Source organism: Beta vulgaris, chromosome 6, assembly GCF_026745355.1.
Source record: "Beta vulgaris subsp. vulgaris cultivar EL10 chromosome 6, EL10.2, whole genome shotgun sequence".
Classification (NCBI taxonomy): Eukaryota; Viridiplantae; Streptophyta; class Magnoliopsida; order Caryophyllales; family Amaranthaceae; genus Beta; species Beta vulgaris.
In genome coordinates this window covers 6416392-6437719 of record NC_079207.1, presented here as the reverse complement: position 1 = coordinate 6437719, position 21328 = coordinate 6416392, and the positions used below count along the sequence as shown (strand labels likewise).

General features: G+C 35.7%; 2 protein-coding genes across 2 annotated transcripts; both read left to right on the top strand.

Moving 5' to 3' along the window:
• Positions 1–1136: 1136 nt before the first annotated feature.
• Positions 1137–4727, top strand: LOC104895275 (zinc finger CCCH domain-containing protein 17). The gene is made up of 3 exons (XM_010681739.4): positions 1137–1639; positions 2327–2437; positions 2529–4727. Exons 1-3 carry the CDS (start codon positions 1505–1507, stop codon positions 4503–4505), a joined length of 2223 nt encoding a protein of 740 aa, XP_010680041.2. The 5' UTR covers positions 1137–1504; the 3' UTR covers positions 4506–4727.
• A 4571-nt stretch (positions 4728–9298) lies between these two features.
• On the top strand, positions 9299–21079 carry LOC104895274 (proteinaceous RNase P 2). Its single transcript, XM_010681738.4, is given in 10 exon segments — positions 9299–9427; positions 10040–10132; positions 10613–11166; positions 11169–11599; positions 12645–12746; positions 12878–13050; positions 13177–13267; positions 13269–13298; positions 15271–15339; positions 20602–21079. Coding segments are annotated over 8 exon segments (1599 nt in total). The 5' UTR covers positions 9299–9427; positions 10040–10132; positions 10613–10712; the 3' UTR covers positions 20851–21079.
• Positions 21080–21328: the final 249 nt, after the last annotated feature.

Sequence of the window (21328 nt, the reverse complement as noted above, 5' to 3'; positions counted from 1 at the left end):
AGCACTGGACTCGGCTCGAGCTCGTTTAACTTTTCATGGACTCGGCTCGGCCCGAGGTCATGATTAGAATTTGCGGCGCGAGCTCGGCTCGTGAGCTCGTTTAGACTTAATGTAATTTTTTTGTTTTCATTTTGTTTTTAATTGTTTTACCTTTTCTTTTTATCTCTCTTCTATTATATACCATAGTTAATATTTCAAAAGAAATACTTAATATAATTTTTAACATATAAACAATTTTTTAATATAAGATATTTTTTAATATAAAATAATTTTGTTAGTATAAAATAATAATCGAGCTATTCACGAGCTTTAAGAGCCGAGCTTTGCCTAGCTCGACTCGACTCGTTTAAGTCTCGAGCCGAGCTTCAACGAGTCGAGCTTTTGACCGAGCCGAGCTGCTCGCGAGCTTGTCGGGTTCATTATCACCCCTACCCGTTATGTTCCGTGCAGCTAATCATATAACATAACCTAAAATTGTAAAATAGTAAAATACCCCTAGGGTAGAGTTCTTCCTTGTAAGATGGGGTTCTCTAACTCGTTTTGCTACTAACTTTTCAAGGAGAGAAAAAATAGAGAGCTACATCTTACCCAATAATAGGGCTCTTGGGTGTATCTCTATGAAGACACTTTGCTAAGTTAGTCTAGCATTTTAAGGCATAGTTGGTCTAGCATTGCAGACCCACCAACTCCAAGGACCAATTACTCCAATAGTAAAACTAAGTAAAGCTAACTTTACTTTTTGCTAGACCAACTAAAACAACCCCATTACTCATGCTCTTAGATCCATTATTTTGAATTAAGAGAAACTAAGGGCCTGTTCTCTTCGGCATAAAACAGCTGAACTGAATTGAATTGAACTGAACTGATCTGAACTGAACTGAAATGAATAGTGATATGTGAGAGTAAAAGTATTGTCAATAGCTGAACAGAACTGAACGATCTGATTTGAACTGATCTAAACAGAACTGAATTGAACTGAACAGAACTGAAAATAAGTTGGGGAGAACAGGCCCTACTAAAACTTAATGAAAACTTCGACACTAAAGTACCTGAATTGAGGTAAACTAAACTGTACAATAGAAAATTACACACTTGCAGTGGAAAAAAAAATGATATAAAGCATGGGCAAAAAAGGAAAGAAAAAGAAGCGAACACAAAGCCACTGTTGTTTGGCCTTTTTTAGAGAGAGAAAGGAAAGCAAAATAGAGGAGAACAAAAAAAAGTGAAGGCTCTCCTTCTCCAGAGTCCAGACACAAAAGTCCCTTCAGCTCAATCTCAACTTAGCTTCCACTTCTCTCTCTAATCCATAACTCAACTCACTCCTCTCTTTCTCTCTCTACTCTCTTTCAATAATCTTAATCTGAAGTAAAATCGCGACAAAATCGCGAATCAGACCTAATTAATGCATTTCTAGGGTTCTTGCGCCACTAATTTTCACGTCTGATTTCTCGATCTATAGCTGAAATCATCGCTATTATAGTTGAAGTTTTCACCAGAAAATTCTATGGCTACTACCGTCACTAAAGAGCCGTTGCAACCGCCGCAACAAGGTCCTTCTTCTGCTGCACCTGAAGATGAATCTTTGAAGAGAAACACTGATTGTGTCTATTTTCTTGCTTCTCCTTTGACCTGCAAAAAGGTATTTTAATTTTCTTGAAGTTCTTTGATTTGATAAAATATGCTTTAATTGGTAATTTTTTTGTATTTGTGGAGCTTTTTTTTAAAAAACTATAGCTTTAATTGCTTGATTGCTGATTTATCCCTGTAAATCTTGAAGATTTGAGTAAACTATGCTTGTTTGATTTTGCTGTATCTATTTGAAGGTACGAGTGCTTGTGATTTTGCCGATTTCGCTTGTGCTTATACTATAGATGATTAGAGATTGTGTCTGTTATGATTAATAATTTAATTTTGATTCACTTGCTTCTTTTTAATTAAAGTTGTTTGATGTTAGGGTTTGTATAGTTGGAAAAGTAGATTTTTTTTTGTCTACCTTCAGATAACGGTAAATAGATTTTGTTTTCATTATAGGCTTATTTTTTGTTATTTTGAATTTTGTATAGTATTATCTTCTGTTTTGATGATGATCTATGAACTTGGACCAGATTATATGAATTAGGAAGCAAAAGAAAAGAGAGATTACAGTTTGTTGTTGACCTAATTGGATGGATCTCTGCTGATGCATTTATAGACATAGGCCGAGGATACCATAACCAATGTCATGATTAATTCATGGAATTTTGAGTTGGTTGAAGTCGGTGGTCGTTTTGCTCGGTTTATTTGTTATTTTTCTACACTGATATGTTATTGTTTGACTTGTCCACAGGGAAGTGAATGTGAGTACCGACATAGTGAATATGCTCGTATGAACCCAAGAGATTGTTACTACTGGTTGAATGGAAACTGCTTGAATCCAAAATGCTCATATAGGCATCCTGTAAGTTTTTAGTCTATGCTATTGTTAATATTTCTTGTCTACTTGTTTTATTGAAGAGACGGTACTAATCATCTTTTCCTATGTATTTCAGCCTCTGGATGGCTTGGTGGGACCTCAAGTGGGAAACTTTGCTGCGCCCCCTGCTCTTGTTTCGCCTGTCCCACCCGTTCCTTCAGCTCCTCAAAATTCAGCTAAGCAAGCAGTCCCCTGCATTTTCTTTCAGAAGGGACATTGTTTAAAAGGTGACAGATGCCCTTTCATGCATGGCCCAAATCCTCCTAGTACGAAGATCCAACAGGTTCCAGCCAGCACTGTTGCTCCTGAAGCTCCTGCTTTCAAGAAAGCTTTTGGTAACCTTGAAAAGTGTACACAGCCAAAAGTGAATAATTACACGAATGCACCCAGGGTTGTTGAAGCTCCACCTCAAGCAAATGCAATTCCGAAACAGTTTGCTCGGGCAATGAATGGAGAGCCTGTAAGAAAAGGCTACACACCTAGTGTTGTGAGGGAAGATGCTCCCAAGTACAAAGAAATAAAACCATTTTCTATTGACAATGGGAACTTGAGAAGTAGGCCTGGGCGTACGCATCATGGTGGCTCATTTGACGACCCAAATTTTCCGAATGGTAGAGATGCTGAAGACTCATTGAGGGAATCCTCTCCTGGATTTGATGTACTTGTGGATGATAAGCTCAGCGAGGATGAATATTATCGCACTGAAGACCAATATGTGAGGATGAGAGGTCATGACAGAAAAAATCTGAATGAGTTTGACATGGGTCATAAGGATGATTATAATTCAGTTGCTGATGTGGACCCTGACATTCATTACAATCGACGTGGCTATGATTCATTTGATCGTGTGCCTGAGAAGTACGCTTGGGACCATCGTAGAACGTCATCAGAGAGATCACTTGGTGAATCTGCTCATTATGACAGGAAAGGTCCATATAAGCCAGAGGGTTCTGATTTGAATCAAAATTCTGATTTACGTCTCCGTTTATCAAAACAAAGGAGGGGAAATGGCTTGAAATCAGTTGTTAACCCTGATTACAGCCTTGATAATCATGGTGAGGACCGAGGCTACAGGAGTACCCGGAGGGACTCTCGTCGATCACCAATACATGAGAGTTCCCGTGGCCACCGCCTTCAGGGTAGAATAAAGCTTCCAGGAAGATCTTCTCCAGTGAGTGGTAATGATTTGTATTCAGAGAGGGAAAATGAAAGGGGTAGGAACTGGGGAAGATCGTCTCCTACCAGGCAGCAAGTCTCTGGTCAACAAGGTCGTCTGCGAGATAGATTGAGTGGACGAATTCAAGATGAAAGCCGTGAAGGGAGAAAAATAAATGGTCCAGTGATGAGAATGGACACTGTTGCAGCTGATGGTATCAACTTTGCTGCTCCTAAACGTTTATCGGAGCTTAAAGGCACCAGACAAACTGATAGTAAACACCAGCAGTCGAAGACTCAACAATCAGTTGCAGGTGGGAAGCTGAGAGACACTGTTCTAGCTAGTTCTCTTGCAACCGAGGGAAACATCTCATTTGCAGGCCCCAAGCCATTAAGTGAGATTTTAAAGCGTAAACGGACAACTTCCTCTAGTGGTACAAATTCCGACAATAAAGAAGAGATCAAGCAGAATGAAACTGACGTGACTTTGACAAGCAGCGCCTCAAACTCTGCTACAGATACAGGAAAAGAAGCTGTTCCTTCCTCTGCATCTGAGCAAGCAAAGTTTGGTGAAGAAGAGAATAAGCCTCTGGTAGTTGAGGCAGATGAGGAAGAGGGTGAAATTTCAAATAAGAAAATAAAATTGAATGGTGAGGGTGAATCTTCCTTACTCGACGATAATAAACTCCCTGAAGCAGGAGAGGCGTTGGTTGCTGCTGACGGTGAAGAGCATGAATTTGATGAAGAGTATGATCAAGGAGACGGTGAATATGAATATGAACAGGATGACGGGGAAGGGTATCATTTGAATGTAGGTGAAACCGGTGATCAAGAGGTAGACTCCATGGATGAGGACGATGGAGATGATTTTGCAAAGACACTCGGTGTTTCTTTCTGAAATAAAACTTCCTGGTTGATCATTTATGTTGTTTCTAGTTAAAGTTAATTCAGGTTTCATCTTTCTATTTTCCTTGTATTTTCTTCTAATTGTATTATACTGGTCCAAAAGAAAATTTTCTATAGTATGGAGCCTTCAATAGTTCTGTCTTTTTTCTGTAGACCACATCATTGTAACATTAGAGTTATGAAGGGAATTTTTTAGTAGTTTGATCCCACTTTACCATTTGTTTCATATCGATCCGTTCTTCATTACGTGCTACAATCAGTTATTGGCAACATACAGGGGGCATAGGGCTAGGCTATATCCCCTTAGTAAAAGTATTTTATTTATCCATTCTTCCTATAGGAATGTAATTTCACATTGTAATCACAATACACACAGTTGTAAAATCTTATCGACTTGGACAAAGAAGCTAACTATGTCTGTATGTCATATTTATAACTAGGTTTTAAATTTTTTGTCTTACAAATTTAGGATGTTTTCCATCATGGTGTAAAAATTAGCATGTGGTTTAAAGTTATGTAATTGTGTATTGAGAATTTTTTAAAACTAGTTTATGACATGGGTTTTTAATGACTGGTGTAATTAATGTTATGGCAGATTATGTGAGCCATCATTTTAAAAGAAAAAAAGATTCATAGAATCGAAAAAATTCGTTGTGGCAAGGATGGATTTTGAAATTTCCCCTGCAATGGGTTGTGGCCTTATAGCCTTGTGGGGGCGGATATGGGGATGAAGTTTTTAGGTGGTTCTTTGCACCCGCTCCGTCGCATTGACATCTATACTTTGGATATGGCTGAAATTTGTATGGATATTATTAAAAATTGTGAGACTAATTTTTTTTTTTTATAAATATGGTGAAGTTCGAAAAATTGGAACATCACTTTCATAGTGAAACTTTCTATGAAGTATTATATTTTTTTAATACATGCATTGGTTATTGATTTATATTTTGTCACTGGACGATGATGACCCAACGTCCGCAAAAACATGGATCCGCCACTATGTGAGTTTTTCATACACCTCTCTACCTTCTTCACTTGTTTCTTAAATGGGGGTGTTTTTTAAAATTGTGTATTTTGTTTTATATATTAGGTTAACCTACGACCTAGGGATGAGCATGAGTCGGGTCTGGGGTGGGCCTAGTTAGACGCAGACCCGAGCCCCACAAATTTGGATTTAGACATAGACCCATCCCATACCCAAAGGGTCTAGAAATATCGGATCCATACCCCATATCGAATAGGTCCAACGGGACCTGGGTCCAAAATAGGTCTTAAACTTTAGAAGTTAAAAATTGTTTTTTTTTAACGTGCAAGTATTTCACACCCGTTTTTTAGTTATTAAAATCATAGAAGAGCAAAATAATAGTTTAGTTTATGTACAAATATTTAAAATTAAAACATCCATAACAAAGTGACTTCGGTTTTGATAAAAAGTTTTATTAATATGTAAAAAACGAAAATAGGTATACAGGGTGGGTTGGCGTCGGGATTGAGTCTGAATTCATGAGACCCGGACACATACCTCAATTTAACACCAAGGCCCAAATTCGACCCACACCCAATAATGGGTCTCAATTTTTTTTTACCCATAGCCTTAAAGAAGGGTCAGATCAACTGGGTTTGGGCCGGGTTATGGGTTCATGCCTATCTGGCTATCCCTACTATCATCTATCTCTTAATTACTTTTATGCTTAATCTATCTACCTTTTTCACTTTTCTTTACTTGTACACTTATTCTTTTTATCTTTTGCACTCTTTCCTTGGTCCATGTGCAAAACCACATGTCCTAATAAAAAATTGCACGTTTTTGTTGATCTGTGTATATAACCTGATGTCTTAAAAAGATGATCGGAGTATATTAAAATGAATGAATAGGAAACAAAAAGAATGTTAGGAACCATGTTAGCTTATATTAAGATCTTAGTAACATGACTTCATTAAGGCTTACAAGTTACAATTTTATTTTTGCTACAAGACTTGTTGCAACCTTTTTATTTCTACAAGGACGGATTGCGACACTAGAGGTCAACTAATCTATTTAATTTAGTTTGTTATTATCTTTTATTACTATTTTAGTTTTTTTGAAAATCAATTATAAAATTCTGGAAATCATAGTTTATAATTTTCAGTTTTTTTAGTTGTTACTTTTTAAAATTGACATATTTAGTATAAATATAGCTAATTTGAGTTAATTATTTTACCTCTTATATCATATAGTTATACTATTGCTTTTATAAAACCAAAAATTGAAAAATGTCACTAATCCTAAACCTAAAATTTTACAACTTTAGAATTTACAGGACGAGGTGCAAAGTGTAAATGTGGAGATCTTCAAATAAATTACCATTGTAATTTTTTTTCGGGGATAAGAACTTTTGTAGATTTTTTCGTGGAGGTTTCTATAGAAATACTTGGAAGCTTCTTTAAAATTATTCTAGAACTCTCCTGTAAAGAGAAAATTCATATAAACATTTTAGGCCATACTCCATAAGATAAGGTCAAATTGATAAATCATAGCCCTCCGTTGAGGAGGTCAATTAACACTTTAGAATTCTAAGCAACCCTATAAATAGGCATGAGACTCACATGTAGAATCCATCCAACCATCTTACAAGTCTTTTGCATTACTCAAATAAGGAAATTTTTTTTATATTGAATGGGAATATTTTAGGCATATCAGAAGATATCAGAGTCTTTTAAGTATTTTCCTACAAAACGGTTGTACTGGTTCATAGGAAAAGGAATTTGGCATTTGCACTAACAATGTGAATATACAGATCTATTTAGGCAACCTTCTCGTTTCAAAAACAAATCAAGATCACAATCAATCACACAAAATTTCCCATTATAAATTTTCCAAACAATCCAAGTTACTATTATAAAAAACACAAACATGTTCATTTTCATAACTATTCTTAGTGATCAAACACGAAAAAAACCTAACTCGTCTCATTTGTACCGTTCAGGCGTTCACAATTGTGTGTATAGGAAAACCCTATCCAGTACGATAAACAATTGACATACTCATAACAAAGATAACAAAAAAAAAACAAAAATGAAATTACCAGAATAAATTTACCTACCACCAAAAATAACAATATTAATGTAAGAGTGTCCACTCTCGACGAACTGAAAAGGAGCATAAAATGATCTTCAACTAATTTTTCCCAAAATAGTAGTGAAAAATTATTCTGAAATTACCACCTCAAATTGCACAAAAGCAATGTGCAGAGACCGGATCACATTATGAAAATGATGAATTTGCAAGAAATATAATAATGATAATTAAATGAGTAAATTTAAAAGGTAGTTTTGTTGGGTATTTTGTTAGAAAAGAAAAGGTTCATGTTAATATTTACCGTTTGAGTTTCCTTCACTCTACCATCTTCTAAGCGTCAATTTCCTTATTACACGATGCACTTTTTATTTGTTTTTACAGTGAATTGAAACATAAATTGTAAGAAATTTTTTTCATTTTTAAAAGAAAACACTAATAACCACGTGACCTTTGTAATGAAAAAATAAGAGTTTAACCATCAATACCTTACTACTTTGTTGTTTAATATTTCAAATAAAATATAATAAAGTTTTGTAACTTAACGTACAAGAGAATATTAATGTCATATTTTTTTAGTACTACAATTTCTTTTAAGGTATTGTTTTCAAGCCTTCCAATCATTTTTAGTTATCACATCATGACGTGAATTTTCGGAAAAAAAAAAACTAGTTGTTACTTAAAACGAGAGGAGAGAGCTTTCACTTGATATGTTTTTTTTTTATCTAAAATTATTTTGATAGTGATGTAAATTATTGGAGGTTCTTTTGTAGATGCTATTATCTTTTTAGATTAAAGGTGAATGATTTTTAATTGTTTAATACCATCACTGTAAAATTCGATAGATGATTTAATAATTTTTTTCTTTTCAGCGACTTTAGTATAGTTCTTTAACAATAGATGTTAATAAACCATATTGTTTAAACTTTGTAAATATAAAATATTATTGTTATCACGATATGTTGCTAACTTTTTTTGGTTGAAGATTCTAATTGATTTCGTGAATTGATTGTGTCAATCTAGTTTGTCAAGTTATTAATGGTATTGCATATTCCATTTTTGAACTACTCATATGGCAAGTTTCATTGATTCTCATTTTTCAATTTTTTTATAAAAAGAAAAACTTAAATCAGAGGGTATTTTAGTCACTTCAAAAGAGGACACCACACCTCCCCCCTTGGCTTATATAAGACTAGCCTTCATATGCACGCGATGCGTGCGTTAATTTCAAAATTTGTTATTCTATTAGATACTCCATTCGTACTTTATTTATGATTAAACTTAAATGTGAAAAATTCAACAGTTAGATGAATTTAGATATATTAATTCGCTAATGTAAAAAAATAAAAAGGTTGTGAGTGATTGTTAACATTAATTTTTTGTGAATGATCATTGAACAGAAAGAACAAAAATAATGAGTTGATTTAACTAAATTAAAGAGTATCAAAGGTAGTGAATGTTCAGACTTTTCATGTGCATGTTATGTATGCCATCTTTTTTTATAAGGTAGAAATATTTTGTCTATTTAATTTTTGATTGAAGTATTTGATGCATATACCATTTTAAACTTGTTTTAAATGGCAAGTTGGAATGAGAATTTTTAAATGATTTGCTTTTGTAATTTTTTTTCATTCCATTAATTAGATCATTAAGGGTATTTCAGTCACTTCAAAAGAGGACGCCACACCTCATCCCTTGGCTTATATAATAGAGATAATAATCCTTTTGGTAACTCCTGGAAAATTAGGAGCAAATTTAGGAAATTCATAAGCAAAATTGAAGTATTTAAAAAGCCCTTTTCCGGCAACATTTCGACGGCGTTAAGTTGAAGAAGCAAAATTTCGATTGTACTTTTGTCGGTGAGTATGAATTTCTTAGTTTCTTTTTCTTGCATATGAGAAAACCACTTAAATTTGTAGTTTTTGATATCTATACTCTGAAGAAGGTGTATTTGATGTCGAAAGTGTGGTGATTTATGCTGTAAATAAAAAAGAATGGTGATATCATATCTTATAAGGAAAAACTTGCACTTCGACGAAAATCAAATTGATGAGTTATTAAATAAACTAAGTTAAGATCTTTACAATAAAGTTCAATTGAAGGGGAGAGTTTGAAGTTTGTTGTTTTGGTTTTGTGAAAAACTAAAAATCAAAAAACTGATTATTAATGAAGTATGGACGCAACAGAGCACATAAATTAACCATAATCTGTATTTTTTGATTCTCGCATATTGTTTATACAATGAAATTACCAAGTGAAGAATACTTTTGAGAAGCGTTTGTTGAACTTGATAGTGCACACATTGTGCTTGCAATTGGATTACAATGCTTGGTTGCGGAAGTACCTTAAATAAATTACACCAAAGTTGTATAATGATGAAGAACAACCCACTGTGTTTATAATTTGTTATTACCTGTTATTCTCATATGAACATTGAACCATTGAAAAACTATGTTGTTGGTTATATGCAGGTAAGAATAACCCAAATGAGTTTTATGATTATGGAAGGAATTTGAGAGCAAGATCGTCGATCCTTGATAGTGAGATATCAGAAGAGGAAGAAGGTGAGAGTAGTTTCCTATGTTGTTGTTTTTGCAGTTTTAATTGTCCATATAATAAGGGATTTTTGTTTTAATCGTCCTCATTCACTCCGTTGTTCTCAGGTTTTACAAATTTGCCCATCTTATCATTACCATTGTTTCAACGACCTCACTCACTCTGTCGTCTCCTTCATCTTATCATTACCATTGTTTTCATGCTAAAACCCCGAATTTGTTCGTAGAGGCTTTAAGTTCGATTCGAACCTCCATTTTTAGGGGTTCTATTTCAAATTTCACTCGCATTTCGCCCCATTCTTCTCTAAAAGCAAGTTAGTGGCAATTTTTTTTTCTGATTTCTGTTTGATTTTGTTTGAAAACTCGAATCCTAGAATTCGAATTAGGGCTTTTGATTGTTAGGATTTTGCAGTTTTTGTACTTGTAGGTTTTTTAATTTTTTTCATTCTTCTTAATCTGAACTTTGAGATTTGAAAATTTGTTTTGCAGGTTATTTTTTTGCAATAATTCGTCCGGTGATTGGTATGATTTGTTGATGAGAATGAAGAAATCATTTCGATAATCTATTTTTTTCCTCTCGAAAATCAAAATGAAGAAGAAACGAACCCAAGAATCCCAACTTCAATACGAACTAGGAATATGTTTGAAGCAAAACAATCTCACAAAAGCTATTTCTCTTTATGATTCAGCTCTTTCTCAAAACCTTCGTTTATCTTCTCACCACTTCAATGCAATCCTCCACCTTTGTTCTTCCTCTGATTCTCTCTCCTCACCAAACAAGGCCTTAGCTCTTGAAAATGGTTTCAGGGTTTTCCACCATATGCAATCTCACAACATCCCACAAACTGAGGCAACAATTACCCAGGTTGCCCGCCTTTCAGCTGCTAAAAATGACCCAGATGATGCTTTTGAGTTGATTAAATCAATGAAAAAGAAAGGGGTCTTGCCAAAATTGAGGACTTATAGTCCTGCATTGTTTGGTTTCTGTGAGAATTTGAGGGTTGAGGAAGCATATGCGGTGGAGGAGCATATGAGGGGTAATGGGTGAGGCTAGAAGAGGCAGAAGTTTGTGCCCTTTTGAGAGTTAGTGCTGAATTGGGGAGAGAAGAGAAGGTGTATGAGTATTTGCATAAGTTGAGGGGGGTCGTGAGGGGTGTGAATGAGAAGGCGGCACACGTTGTGGAGAAGTGGTTTCGGGGGGAGAAGGCGGCTGAGGTGGGTGTTGAAGGGTGGGATGTTGGGAAGATGAGAGATAAGAGGGAGAGGTGTGGGGGTGGGTGGCATGGGAAGGGATGGTTAGGGAAAGGGAATTGGGAGGTGAAGAGGGTAAAGGTTGGGGATAGTGGGGGATGTTTTGGGTGTAGGGAGCGGCTTGTTGGTGTCGATGTTGATTGTGGGGAGACCGAGAGGTTTGCGCAATCGATTGCTAGTTTGGCTATGGAGAGGGAAGTCAAGTCTGATTTTAAGAGTTTTATGGTGAGTATTAATGTTTGCTATGTTGTTTAATTGATTGTTACTTGTTTGATTGTTAGTTAATTTAGGTAAAAAGATTCAAAACTTTTTTTTTGCAAGTTTCATTGATGTCTTTTAGTCAATTGAAAGAATGTGATAGAAAGAGGGCGACAATGAAACAATAGGACAATTGCCTAACAAGGAAACTAGCAATAATAGTGATAGGTTTAAGCCTTTTGAATTATGTTGTAGGGAAGTAGAAGTAGAAGCTAGTGAGGCATGGTTTGACTAAGTGAATTTTACTGAAGTTATATACTATCTGCTGCAAATTATATTAGCTTAACATGAAGTAGTTATTGAAAAGTATGCTAGTGTTATAGTTATAATTACCACTCTGATAAAACTGTTAGAGAAGGGCAATACTCATCACACTTATGAACTGAGAGGTGTTGTGCATTGTCTGTACGTGAACTACTGTCAAAATTGCTAACGTTTTTTATATTTAGTTAAATGTAAAATGTGTTGGAATGATCGGAGAGGGGTATTATATTAAAACAGTGGATGATAATATCCATGGAAGAGATAAAAGTGTGTAAGCAGATAAGTACTAAAAACTATAAACTTTTTAAAGTTCTGTCTGAGAAAATCACTATAGTACTTTGAACAAGCTAATGGTAGCCTTGACTGCAAATTTTCAGTGAAGTAATGCTGCTTTCGAGAAGGATTAACATGAAGAAATGAGCTTTTAGTTGCTTTTCACTACTATATTCACTTAACAATTGAGTAATAGGAGTAATTTTTAGCTTGAACAACCACATCAGAAGTTGTCGTAGCATTTTGTTAACAATATATGTTATAAATTGTAGCTGGTTATATAGAAAGTTATGGGGAACTGAGAAGCATTTTGCCTTCCCAGTATATGCATGTAAGTAACTGGTGAAAATTTCCATCACAATTGCTGAAATTTTTGGTGCAAATCCTGACATACTTATGCTATTGAAATTGAAGACGCTAAGCATCTTTTTATTTTATTTTTTCTTACTGGTCATGTTTCATTGTGCTAATGCAGGAGTGGATTGATAATCATGCTGACTACGAGGCTATAATAGACGGAGCAAACATTGGGCTCTACCAACAGAATTTTGTTGATGGCGGATTCAGTATTTCCCAGGTGATTGACTTTACTTTGCTTCCTGTTATTTTCTGTTCCTTTTCCGTTGCTATTGCATTCAATTTCTATATGAAATAAAACTAATTTTATCTCTTTATTGTTCTTTCGTCATGGAAATTGTAATAGGGCAGCTGGAAGCTGTAGTAACAGAACTGTATAATAGAAATAAGAAATGGCCTTTAGTTGTCCTGCACAATAAACGTCTGCGGGCTTTTCAAGGGAGTCCTTCCAATCAAAAGCTGCTTGAGGAGTGGTTAGCTCAAGGCACGCTCTATGCAACACCTAGTGGATCAAATGATGATTGGTGAGGACTTACACACCTTTTTCTTTTTCTTGTGGTTTCCTGTCATTGCTTTTCTAATTTGACTGAGCATGATCTATCTTATGGTGTATCACAATGGAATTTTCATTATACTGAGTATGTCTTCAGGTATTGGCTCTACGCTGCTGTAAAGTTTAAGTGTTTGCTTGTCACAAACGATGAAATGCGTGATCACATATTTGAACTCCTTGGAAGCAGTTTTTTTTCTTCAGTGGAAAGAAAGGCATCAAGTATGTACACTGCTTTTCTCTGATTCTCTGTGTTCAGTGACTTAGTTCCCAATTTCCAATAATGTGCATTTTGGCTGATAATGGGACTGCTGAGAAAAGGGAAGCATGGTTATGATCTGATTTTATTGATTTCCCTTGGATATTGTCTACGAAAATCACTCCTTTTATGGCCCTCTATGGAAGAGACCCCCCACCATTACTTCGTCTCGGAAAAGGGCACACAGCAGTTGATAGCTTGGAAAATTTGCTGGTGGAGAGGGAGGCAGTATTGGATGAGTTACGCATCAACCTCATTAAAGCCCAACAGAGGATGTCCAAATACGCCAATCAGCATAGAAGAGAGGAAAGCTTTGAGGTAGGGGAGCAAGTCTACCTAAAATTACAGCCCTACCGACAACAATCTTTGGCTAAGCGCCCCTTTGAGAAGCTGGCCCCCCGGTTCTATGGTCCTTATACCATTATCAAGCGTATTGGTCAGGTAGCGTATGAGCTACAACTCCCAGCACAGAGCAAGGTTCATCCTGTATTCCATGTGTCACAATTGAAGAAGGCAGTAGGGGATACTACAGTAGCTTCTGAAATTCCAAGCATCATCAATCATGACCTTGAGTGGGTGGCAGAACCGGAAGAAGTGCTTGATCTGCGCACAACAGGGTCTACAGCAGCCCCACAAACAGAAGTATTGATCAAATGGCACCAGCTTCCAGCCTTTGAGGCTACATGGGAAGAGCTCCACTCAATCCAAGCTCGTTTTCCTGACTTCCACCTTGGGGACAAGGTGAATGTTTGGGCCTGGGGTAATGCAACAAATCCACCTCGACCACCCATAATGATAACCTACAGTAGACGTGGCAGGAGGGGACCACAAGGAGAGAAAGCAGAGCAACGTCCACCTGCAAAACAGACTGAAATAGCAGAGGATAATCAGGGTGTGGCAGGGAATATTCTGGAGTCCCAGGAATGAATGAGCTGGAGGAGGGTGAGGTGTCCTTAGGAGCAGAAATCAGGAGACTTGGGAGATATAAATAATAGAAGAGAGAAAGGGTTAAGGTATCCAGAAATTGAGTAATTGCTAGAGTAATTAGGAGAGATCTTGGCCTCTCGAAAGCCCTGACTTATCTTGTAATCCTTGTTCTCTTTAATCAAACAACCCCTCATTCTGTGAACAACTGATGTGCTTATTTTATTTGCTCTGTGGAATGTTAGTATAATTTGTTTTGGGAAGAAAGGAAATCTGGTTTGTTACATATGACAATTGACTGAAACTTTACTTCTCCCAGTCTCTATGCTCTCGCCAGCTATGATTTCATGTTGTTAACATTTGCTTAGTTAAGACTTCTACTTTAGTTTGATGTATTCATTTTAGCTTGCTGTTTTCTGTAAACATGGGGTTTTTTGTCTTTTCAATTCTTGATCTAGTTCACTTGTTCATTATGATCATACCTGTGCTTTTGCAAATAAGATAAGAGGAAGATTTTGTGTTTGTGTTGGCTATGCAATTAAGGTGAGTCAGATTCTTATGCTGTTTGGGTAATATGTAATATATGAATGTTTGACAACCTAACCATAAATTGGTGTGCTATAATCTAATAGGCATAGCGTTTCTATATATGCCTTATTGCTAATTCTTTCAACATAGTATGTGGTAATCTGGGCTGGAAAGGTATTAGGTTACCTACTTATGGAGGGGGGGAGGGGAATGACGAAGTGAAGAAATGGAGAAATATATGTACTAAAGAATTCCCAAGATAATCTTCTAATAGATTTATGCTTTGAACTACTTTTTTCTTGGCCTTCTAGTCTGGTTTGGGAAGTTGAAACGTGTTTTATTGTGCTGATCCACGTGTTACTCTGTAGATTGTTTGACGTGTCATTTATGTATATGAACTTTGTGCATCTTGAAGTTTCTTTTTTCTCATTTTTTTTCACACGTATTTATTCTTTTATATGACCCTATTATTTCTATTTGCAGGTCCACTATACATTTTTCAAAGGAGTTCCAAACCTTAAAATGCCTCCAACATACTCCATTCTTGTTCAGGTGTCTATTTTATATCTTTTCCTTTTTTCTTTTTTTTGATGGCCTTGTTCGTAGTATCTTTGTTAACCTTCTTGTATGATTTGACAAGTAAGAGCGAATAAGTGGGATTTGGGAACAGTTGGGTTGGTAAAGTTGTCCTTCTTGGTTTGTGGGATCTTGTGGTTCTTTGTTGCTCATTTAAGAATGTTGAAGCAATTGTGTAAATCTGCTATGGTTAAATTGGTGTTAAGGCACTGTATAGCTCTATAAATCACACCATACAATTTTGAAGGTTCTGTTTGAAAGGTGTCTTTATGAGTTACGGAGGACCAGGAGGACTCGTTGACCATACTTAGATTCAAGATTTTGAGAATAAGTAGGTCAATTTAGAGATGCGTTCTTTAGGATATTTTATGTGTGCTTTGGTGAATGGATGTTGGGGAACTTTTGAGTCTCAACGTACAATTTGTCAGACCAAGCACTCTAGATTGGTACCTTATGAAAAACCAAGGAACTAAGTGAGTACTTAGATGTAAAAACATATGAATCGAGTAATTTAGTCATTATGGTTATGGATTTTGAGTTGTAACCTAAGAACACCCCACAATTAGAAGATGCAATATGAGCTAAATGAGAAATTAAAGTTGATTTCAAGGGTGTAATGGCCTTGAGAATGCCAAGTGGAAAATGTGAGTAACTTGTGTCTAGATTCAAGGAGCCTCTTGAACCTAGGGTTGGAGCCTTTTGGCTAGTGTGATGTGCATGTATGATAACATAGCTAAATAGACTTTAAGTCTTCATTATGAAGCCTAAAAAAGGCTTGCTGGTTATGAAAGAAAGGCACATTAAATACACTTTGCTAAAAGCAATTTTGGAGGGGAGGGGGGGGGGGAGGGTTGGAATGAGTTGCCTTCCAAATCATTTAAACATAGGAAGTATTTAGTTTATCAAAGAGGGAGGAAGGTAGATCTTTCTTATCTCCCCCCCCCCCCAACCCACCGAACCAAGATTTGTAGAGGATATAAGAAGGGTCGAATTACTTTGAGATTGATGCTATGTTATAACTTAATATGCCACTTGTCAAAAGTTTGGTATCACATATATCAACTTTGAGTTGACATAATCAAATAATACCAACGGTCAAAGGCGTGTTTAGAAGACCATGGAAGGAAATCTTAGCATCATTTTACGATAGAGGGAGTACCAATTAATAGAAATTAAAGTTTTGATGCTAGATTTTGCTAAGTGCTGTCATAAACTAAATATCTCGTCCTTACAACAATAGTACTTTATTTTTGACAAGAATAATACTTTTGAATAAGCAATTGTAATCAAATGAAATAAAGTAGCTCAATAAAAGAGCCCATACCCATATTACCTTGCGGGGAGGTAAGAATAAGATGAACTTTCTTTTAGTACTTTTTTGAGCATGAACTAAGGTAGCGTTTAATAGGGTAATGTTATTATCTAATGCTTATTTCGTAGTATTTTCTTTAGTTCGTGATAAAATAATCTACGCACCTTCAAGATAGTTTTGGCAACAATACTATTTTTAATAAATAATAATGAACGACGAACAAAATAATACTCAGTAAGCGATATCGTTGCTTAAATTACATTTGACATCTTAATAATCTTTCTTCGTAGGGATCTAGAGGTTTGGTGGAACTAACTAGAACCAAAGATAAGTAGAGGAAGATTTTGAGGGGTATTTGGACCATTTGAAATCTTAAAGATATGATGACCTTGGTGAGCCCAAACAAGAGGAAGGAGTACTCATGTTATGGAAGAAGTACTAAAGGGATGACGTTGAAAGTCAATTATTAAGTGCCTAAGTGTTGGTCCCAATAGCTAACGTCTTAAGTCTCAAGTACACCAAAGGTTTCTATATCTCGGCCATTTTTAGGATGAGTTAGTGTAAAATTATCGCTAACCATACTTCATTCTGCAGCGAACTACATCCTCTATCATGTTGATGTGTCCGAAGCGTACAATACAAATAATATTTGTCATGCACAAGGTTGATTTTATACTAAAATGAGGGGGGAAAGGTACTGATTTTGGTTTATGCCATTAAAAAAATTGGGAAATATGAACAGAATGGTGCTGGCCTTTGTAGATAATCTGCTGCAATCCTGAGTGTTAGATTCTGTCTTATACTCTTATCCACATTGTATATATTTATTGTCTTCTAAGCTTGTCTCATTAGGGGTGGTGTAATTCAAGTAGCATGATGATTGTGTTCTAGTTTCTTTCCACTGGTTTAATAATATTGAATAAGCCTCTTGTTGAAGTATCGATATCTATAGGCAAAGCCTTCACACCCTATTTAAGATTTTTTTGCGGTTACTCATTGAGGATTTGATCTTTTAATGTGATGTCCTTATTTAATTGTCTACATGAGTTAATTAAACAAATATTTTGCTTGGTAAAATCCCTTCAAATGTCTCTCATCCTCTTAGGCACTCTTGAAGTCGTAACTCTTCTGGCACTCCTTTTTCTTAGAGACGAGTGCCTAGTTTATTCTAGCCTGCCGAAGTCGGACTGTGACTCTAAGCCCACATAGAGTCAGCTATATAAAAGTTATTACAGGGGCCTTCTCGGAAGTGGCCTTCCCGTGTCTCTCTGATGCTAATTGCTAATAGATAAGGTCTTGGAAGCAAAACTTTGACCATGTTTGTGGAACAGTGGTGTCTAATTATATGTTGAGGAGAATGGCATGAAATGATGACACTATCATGGTGCTTCAGAGTTTAGGCTAATGATTCATGCATAAAGTTATAAATTTATGTGTGACCTCTTGATGGATTATTTTACAATTGCAATGTCTGAGGTTGAAGGGTTTTTAGAAGGAATTGCTCGAGGATTCTTCTAGGAGAATTGAAGGCATATGGGATATAGCTTTAGAAGCATGCTATACGAGTGATAGAAGGGCTGTGTTAAAATTTGCAGTTTGAGAGCTCAAGAGGCTTGGGTACCAAGTGTCAGGGACACTGAAGCAAAGATCTAAATGAAGTTACTCTGTTCCTACAAATATGGTTCTGTAAATGCGCCATGTGAGTGGTCTGGGGGATGAGATGGCCATATGAGAAAGATACCAAAGGTTGATCATTAAGTGATCTTTGTAAAGTGTGGCTTTGTAAGGGATATAAACTATATAGTCTAAACAGCATCATTCCTGACTCCTGAGCCTACAAACCATATTTCATAGGTGCACAATCATTATGAGTGATCTAGGAGACATTGGACAAGGAAAGAAATTACGAAAGGATGATCCTCAGGAGTGTCATTATCGTACATAGTTGCAGTCGAAGGGATATTGGGTTTCGCTCCCAATATCTATGGTTTATCATCCTTAGCACTTAGACCAAGTTTGACTAGCATTATTGCTAAGATAATATCGATATGCTTCCTATACCTAAGGATTTTAGGTACTCTGACATTCTTACCCTTGCTAACAAAATGTATGATAGAGAGCTAGTAAAGGTAAAAATATGAGAGCACCCTTAATGATGAGTGAAAAAAAAAAGATCATGTACTTGATCTTCAAAAGGTGCTCTTAATAATAAGTGAGAAAAAGATTGAGTGGTGATTGGAAAAAAAAATGGTATGGGATGAGTGAAAAGATGATCAGGCGTGAGAGTGGGACCCACCGGGCCATCGCTTGATCTGGCGAAAATTAAATTATTTTGCTTTTCTTCCAGTCAAAACGCCATGTTTTGGCTGGAGCTTAGCCAAAACGCAGCGTTTTGGTTGGAAAAAGAGCAAAAAAAAAAATAATTTTACGCATGCGTCAAAATTTGACACTTGTCAAATTCTGACAGGAGAGAGCAATAATATAATTACAAATATTAAAAATGCATTATCTTACAAAATACAAAGCCAAAAAAAAATAAAAAAAATTAGGAATGTGCTATATACAGCAAAAAAAAAGGCTAAATACAGCAAAACATATTAAAAGACTAACCTATCATTTGGAGGGTCATCTATGACAAATGATCTCATTTTGGGGGATCATTTATGACAAATGACCCCCTATAAAGGGGTCATCAATGATAAATGACCCCATTCTCCATTGTAGTACCCCGTTTTGGGGGTTATCAATGACAAATGACCCCCTATAGGGTGGTCATCTATGATAAATGACCCCATTCTCCATTGTAGTACAGTACATATAATCGCAACCCGAAAAATATAAAATATGACCTACCAACTTTGAATAATATGACAATAAATTTGAAATTTAAACAATTGAGTACTCATCGAACTGCTATCATTATTATTTATTAAAGCGATCGCCATAGTTGAAGTCCAATTATAGTAAAAAAGATGGGTGCAACGACTATAGTGAGTGAAATTATATTCTCAAATTTGCTTTGGGGGTGAGTAATAGTTGTGAAATTATATTATTAAAAAAAATTAAATTAACCATGATTAAGTTAGGCATAATTTTAGATGTATTTAGCCTTTTTTTTTTGGCTGTATATAGCACTTACGCCTAACTTAATCTTGGTTAATTTATTAAAAAAGGCTAAATACAAAAAAGGCTACATACAACATCTAAAATTATGCCTAACTTAATCGTGGTTAATTTAATTTTTTTTGATAATATAATTTCACAACTATTACTCACCCCAAAGCAAATTTGAGAACATAATTTCACTCATCACAAACCCTTTTCCCTTTACCACGTTAGTATTCTCTTGTCGCTGCACCCATTTTCTTTATTATAATTGGACTTCAACTATGGAGGTCGCTTTAATGAATAATAACAACAGTTCGGTGAGTACTCAATTGTTTAAATTTCAAATTTATTGTCATATTATTCAAAGTTTGGTATGTCATATTTTATATTTTTCGGGTTGCGATTATATGTACTAGAATGGAAATGGGGTAGGTTAGTCTTTTAATATGTTTTGCTGTATCTAGATTTTTTTTGTTGTATATAGCACATCCCTATTGTATAATAGTGGTGGGGTGATGAGAGAAAAAATAGTTGGGTGGGGTAAAAAGGTAGTTGGGTAGGCAAAATTAGTTGAGATGATCTTTTTTTGGGTTCATTGTTAAGTAGAAAGTGGGAAAAGATTGTGGGTTGTAATTTTTTAGAGAGTGGTATGATCTTATTTCTCAATCATCAATAATGGTGCTCTCAGTATACCTTGTGGAGAACGATGAGGTGAATAGCTTTATTTTTTTTTGTTTTTTGTTAGTTTAAGTTCATTTGTATGTACTCTGGACTTGAGTGGCTCAAAATTTATAGGTAACTGTTTTTTCTCTCTGCAGGAATCCGAGAGAGGATCTTGGCACATCCCAATAGCCAAAGAAAACGCAGATGAGCTCTCGAGGAGTTGGCTTTGTATCACTAGACCAAGTAGCTTCAGTTCTAACTCATCCAACTCTGGTGAAATGATGCAGAGTAATACATTTACCAGATGCAATAATGTAGGCCAAGATTCTCGTCACAGTTTGGAAAATGGTGTTTTATCACTAGCTGGTAAAAGGAAGGAGAGAGAACTGTCTCCTTCAAGGTAATATTAGTTCGTGTAGGTAGCAGACGTCTTCCTTTTTCGACCTGCATTGCACGGCTCCTTGTGCTTCTCCATGGCTATGGAACCTATATGGCTATACAATATACAAGACTCACTGTGATTATGTAAAATGTACTATTATCAAAATGTTGCCAATGTTACACAGCCAAATTTTTTTTGACTTTGTTTTATTATGTACTAATTTGGCTCTATATTGAAGAAATTCTTAGCTATGTTCATGAGTTTTGACATTACAGCAGTTGTACTAATTCTAGTCTTGTTGAAGATACGTGGGCGCGCTGTCATGTGGACTGCACGTATGCATGCCGGCTGAAGAATTTTATGAACAGCCTAAACTCGGATTGTCTTGAAGTATCACATACTACTTCTGTTTCATATTATTTGCAACGGTTAGATATTTTTTACTCGCTTTATGTCAAATCGTTGCAAATAGTATAAAACGGAGATAGTATATATCTTAA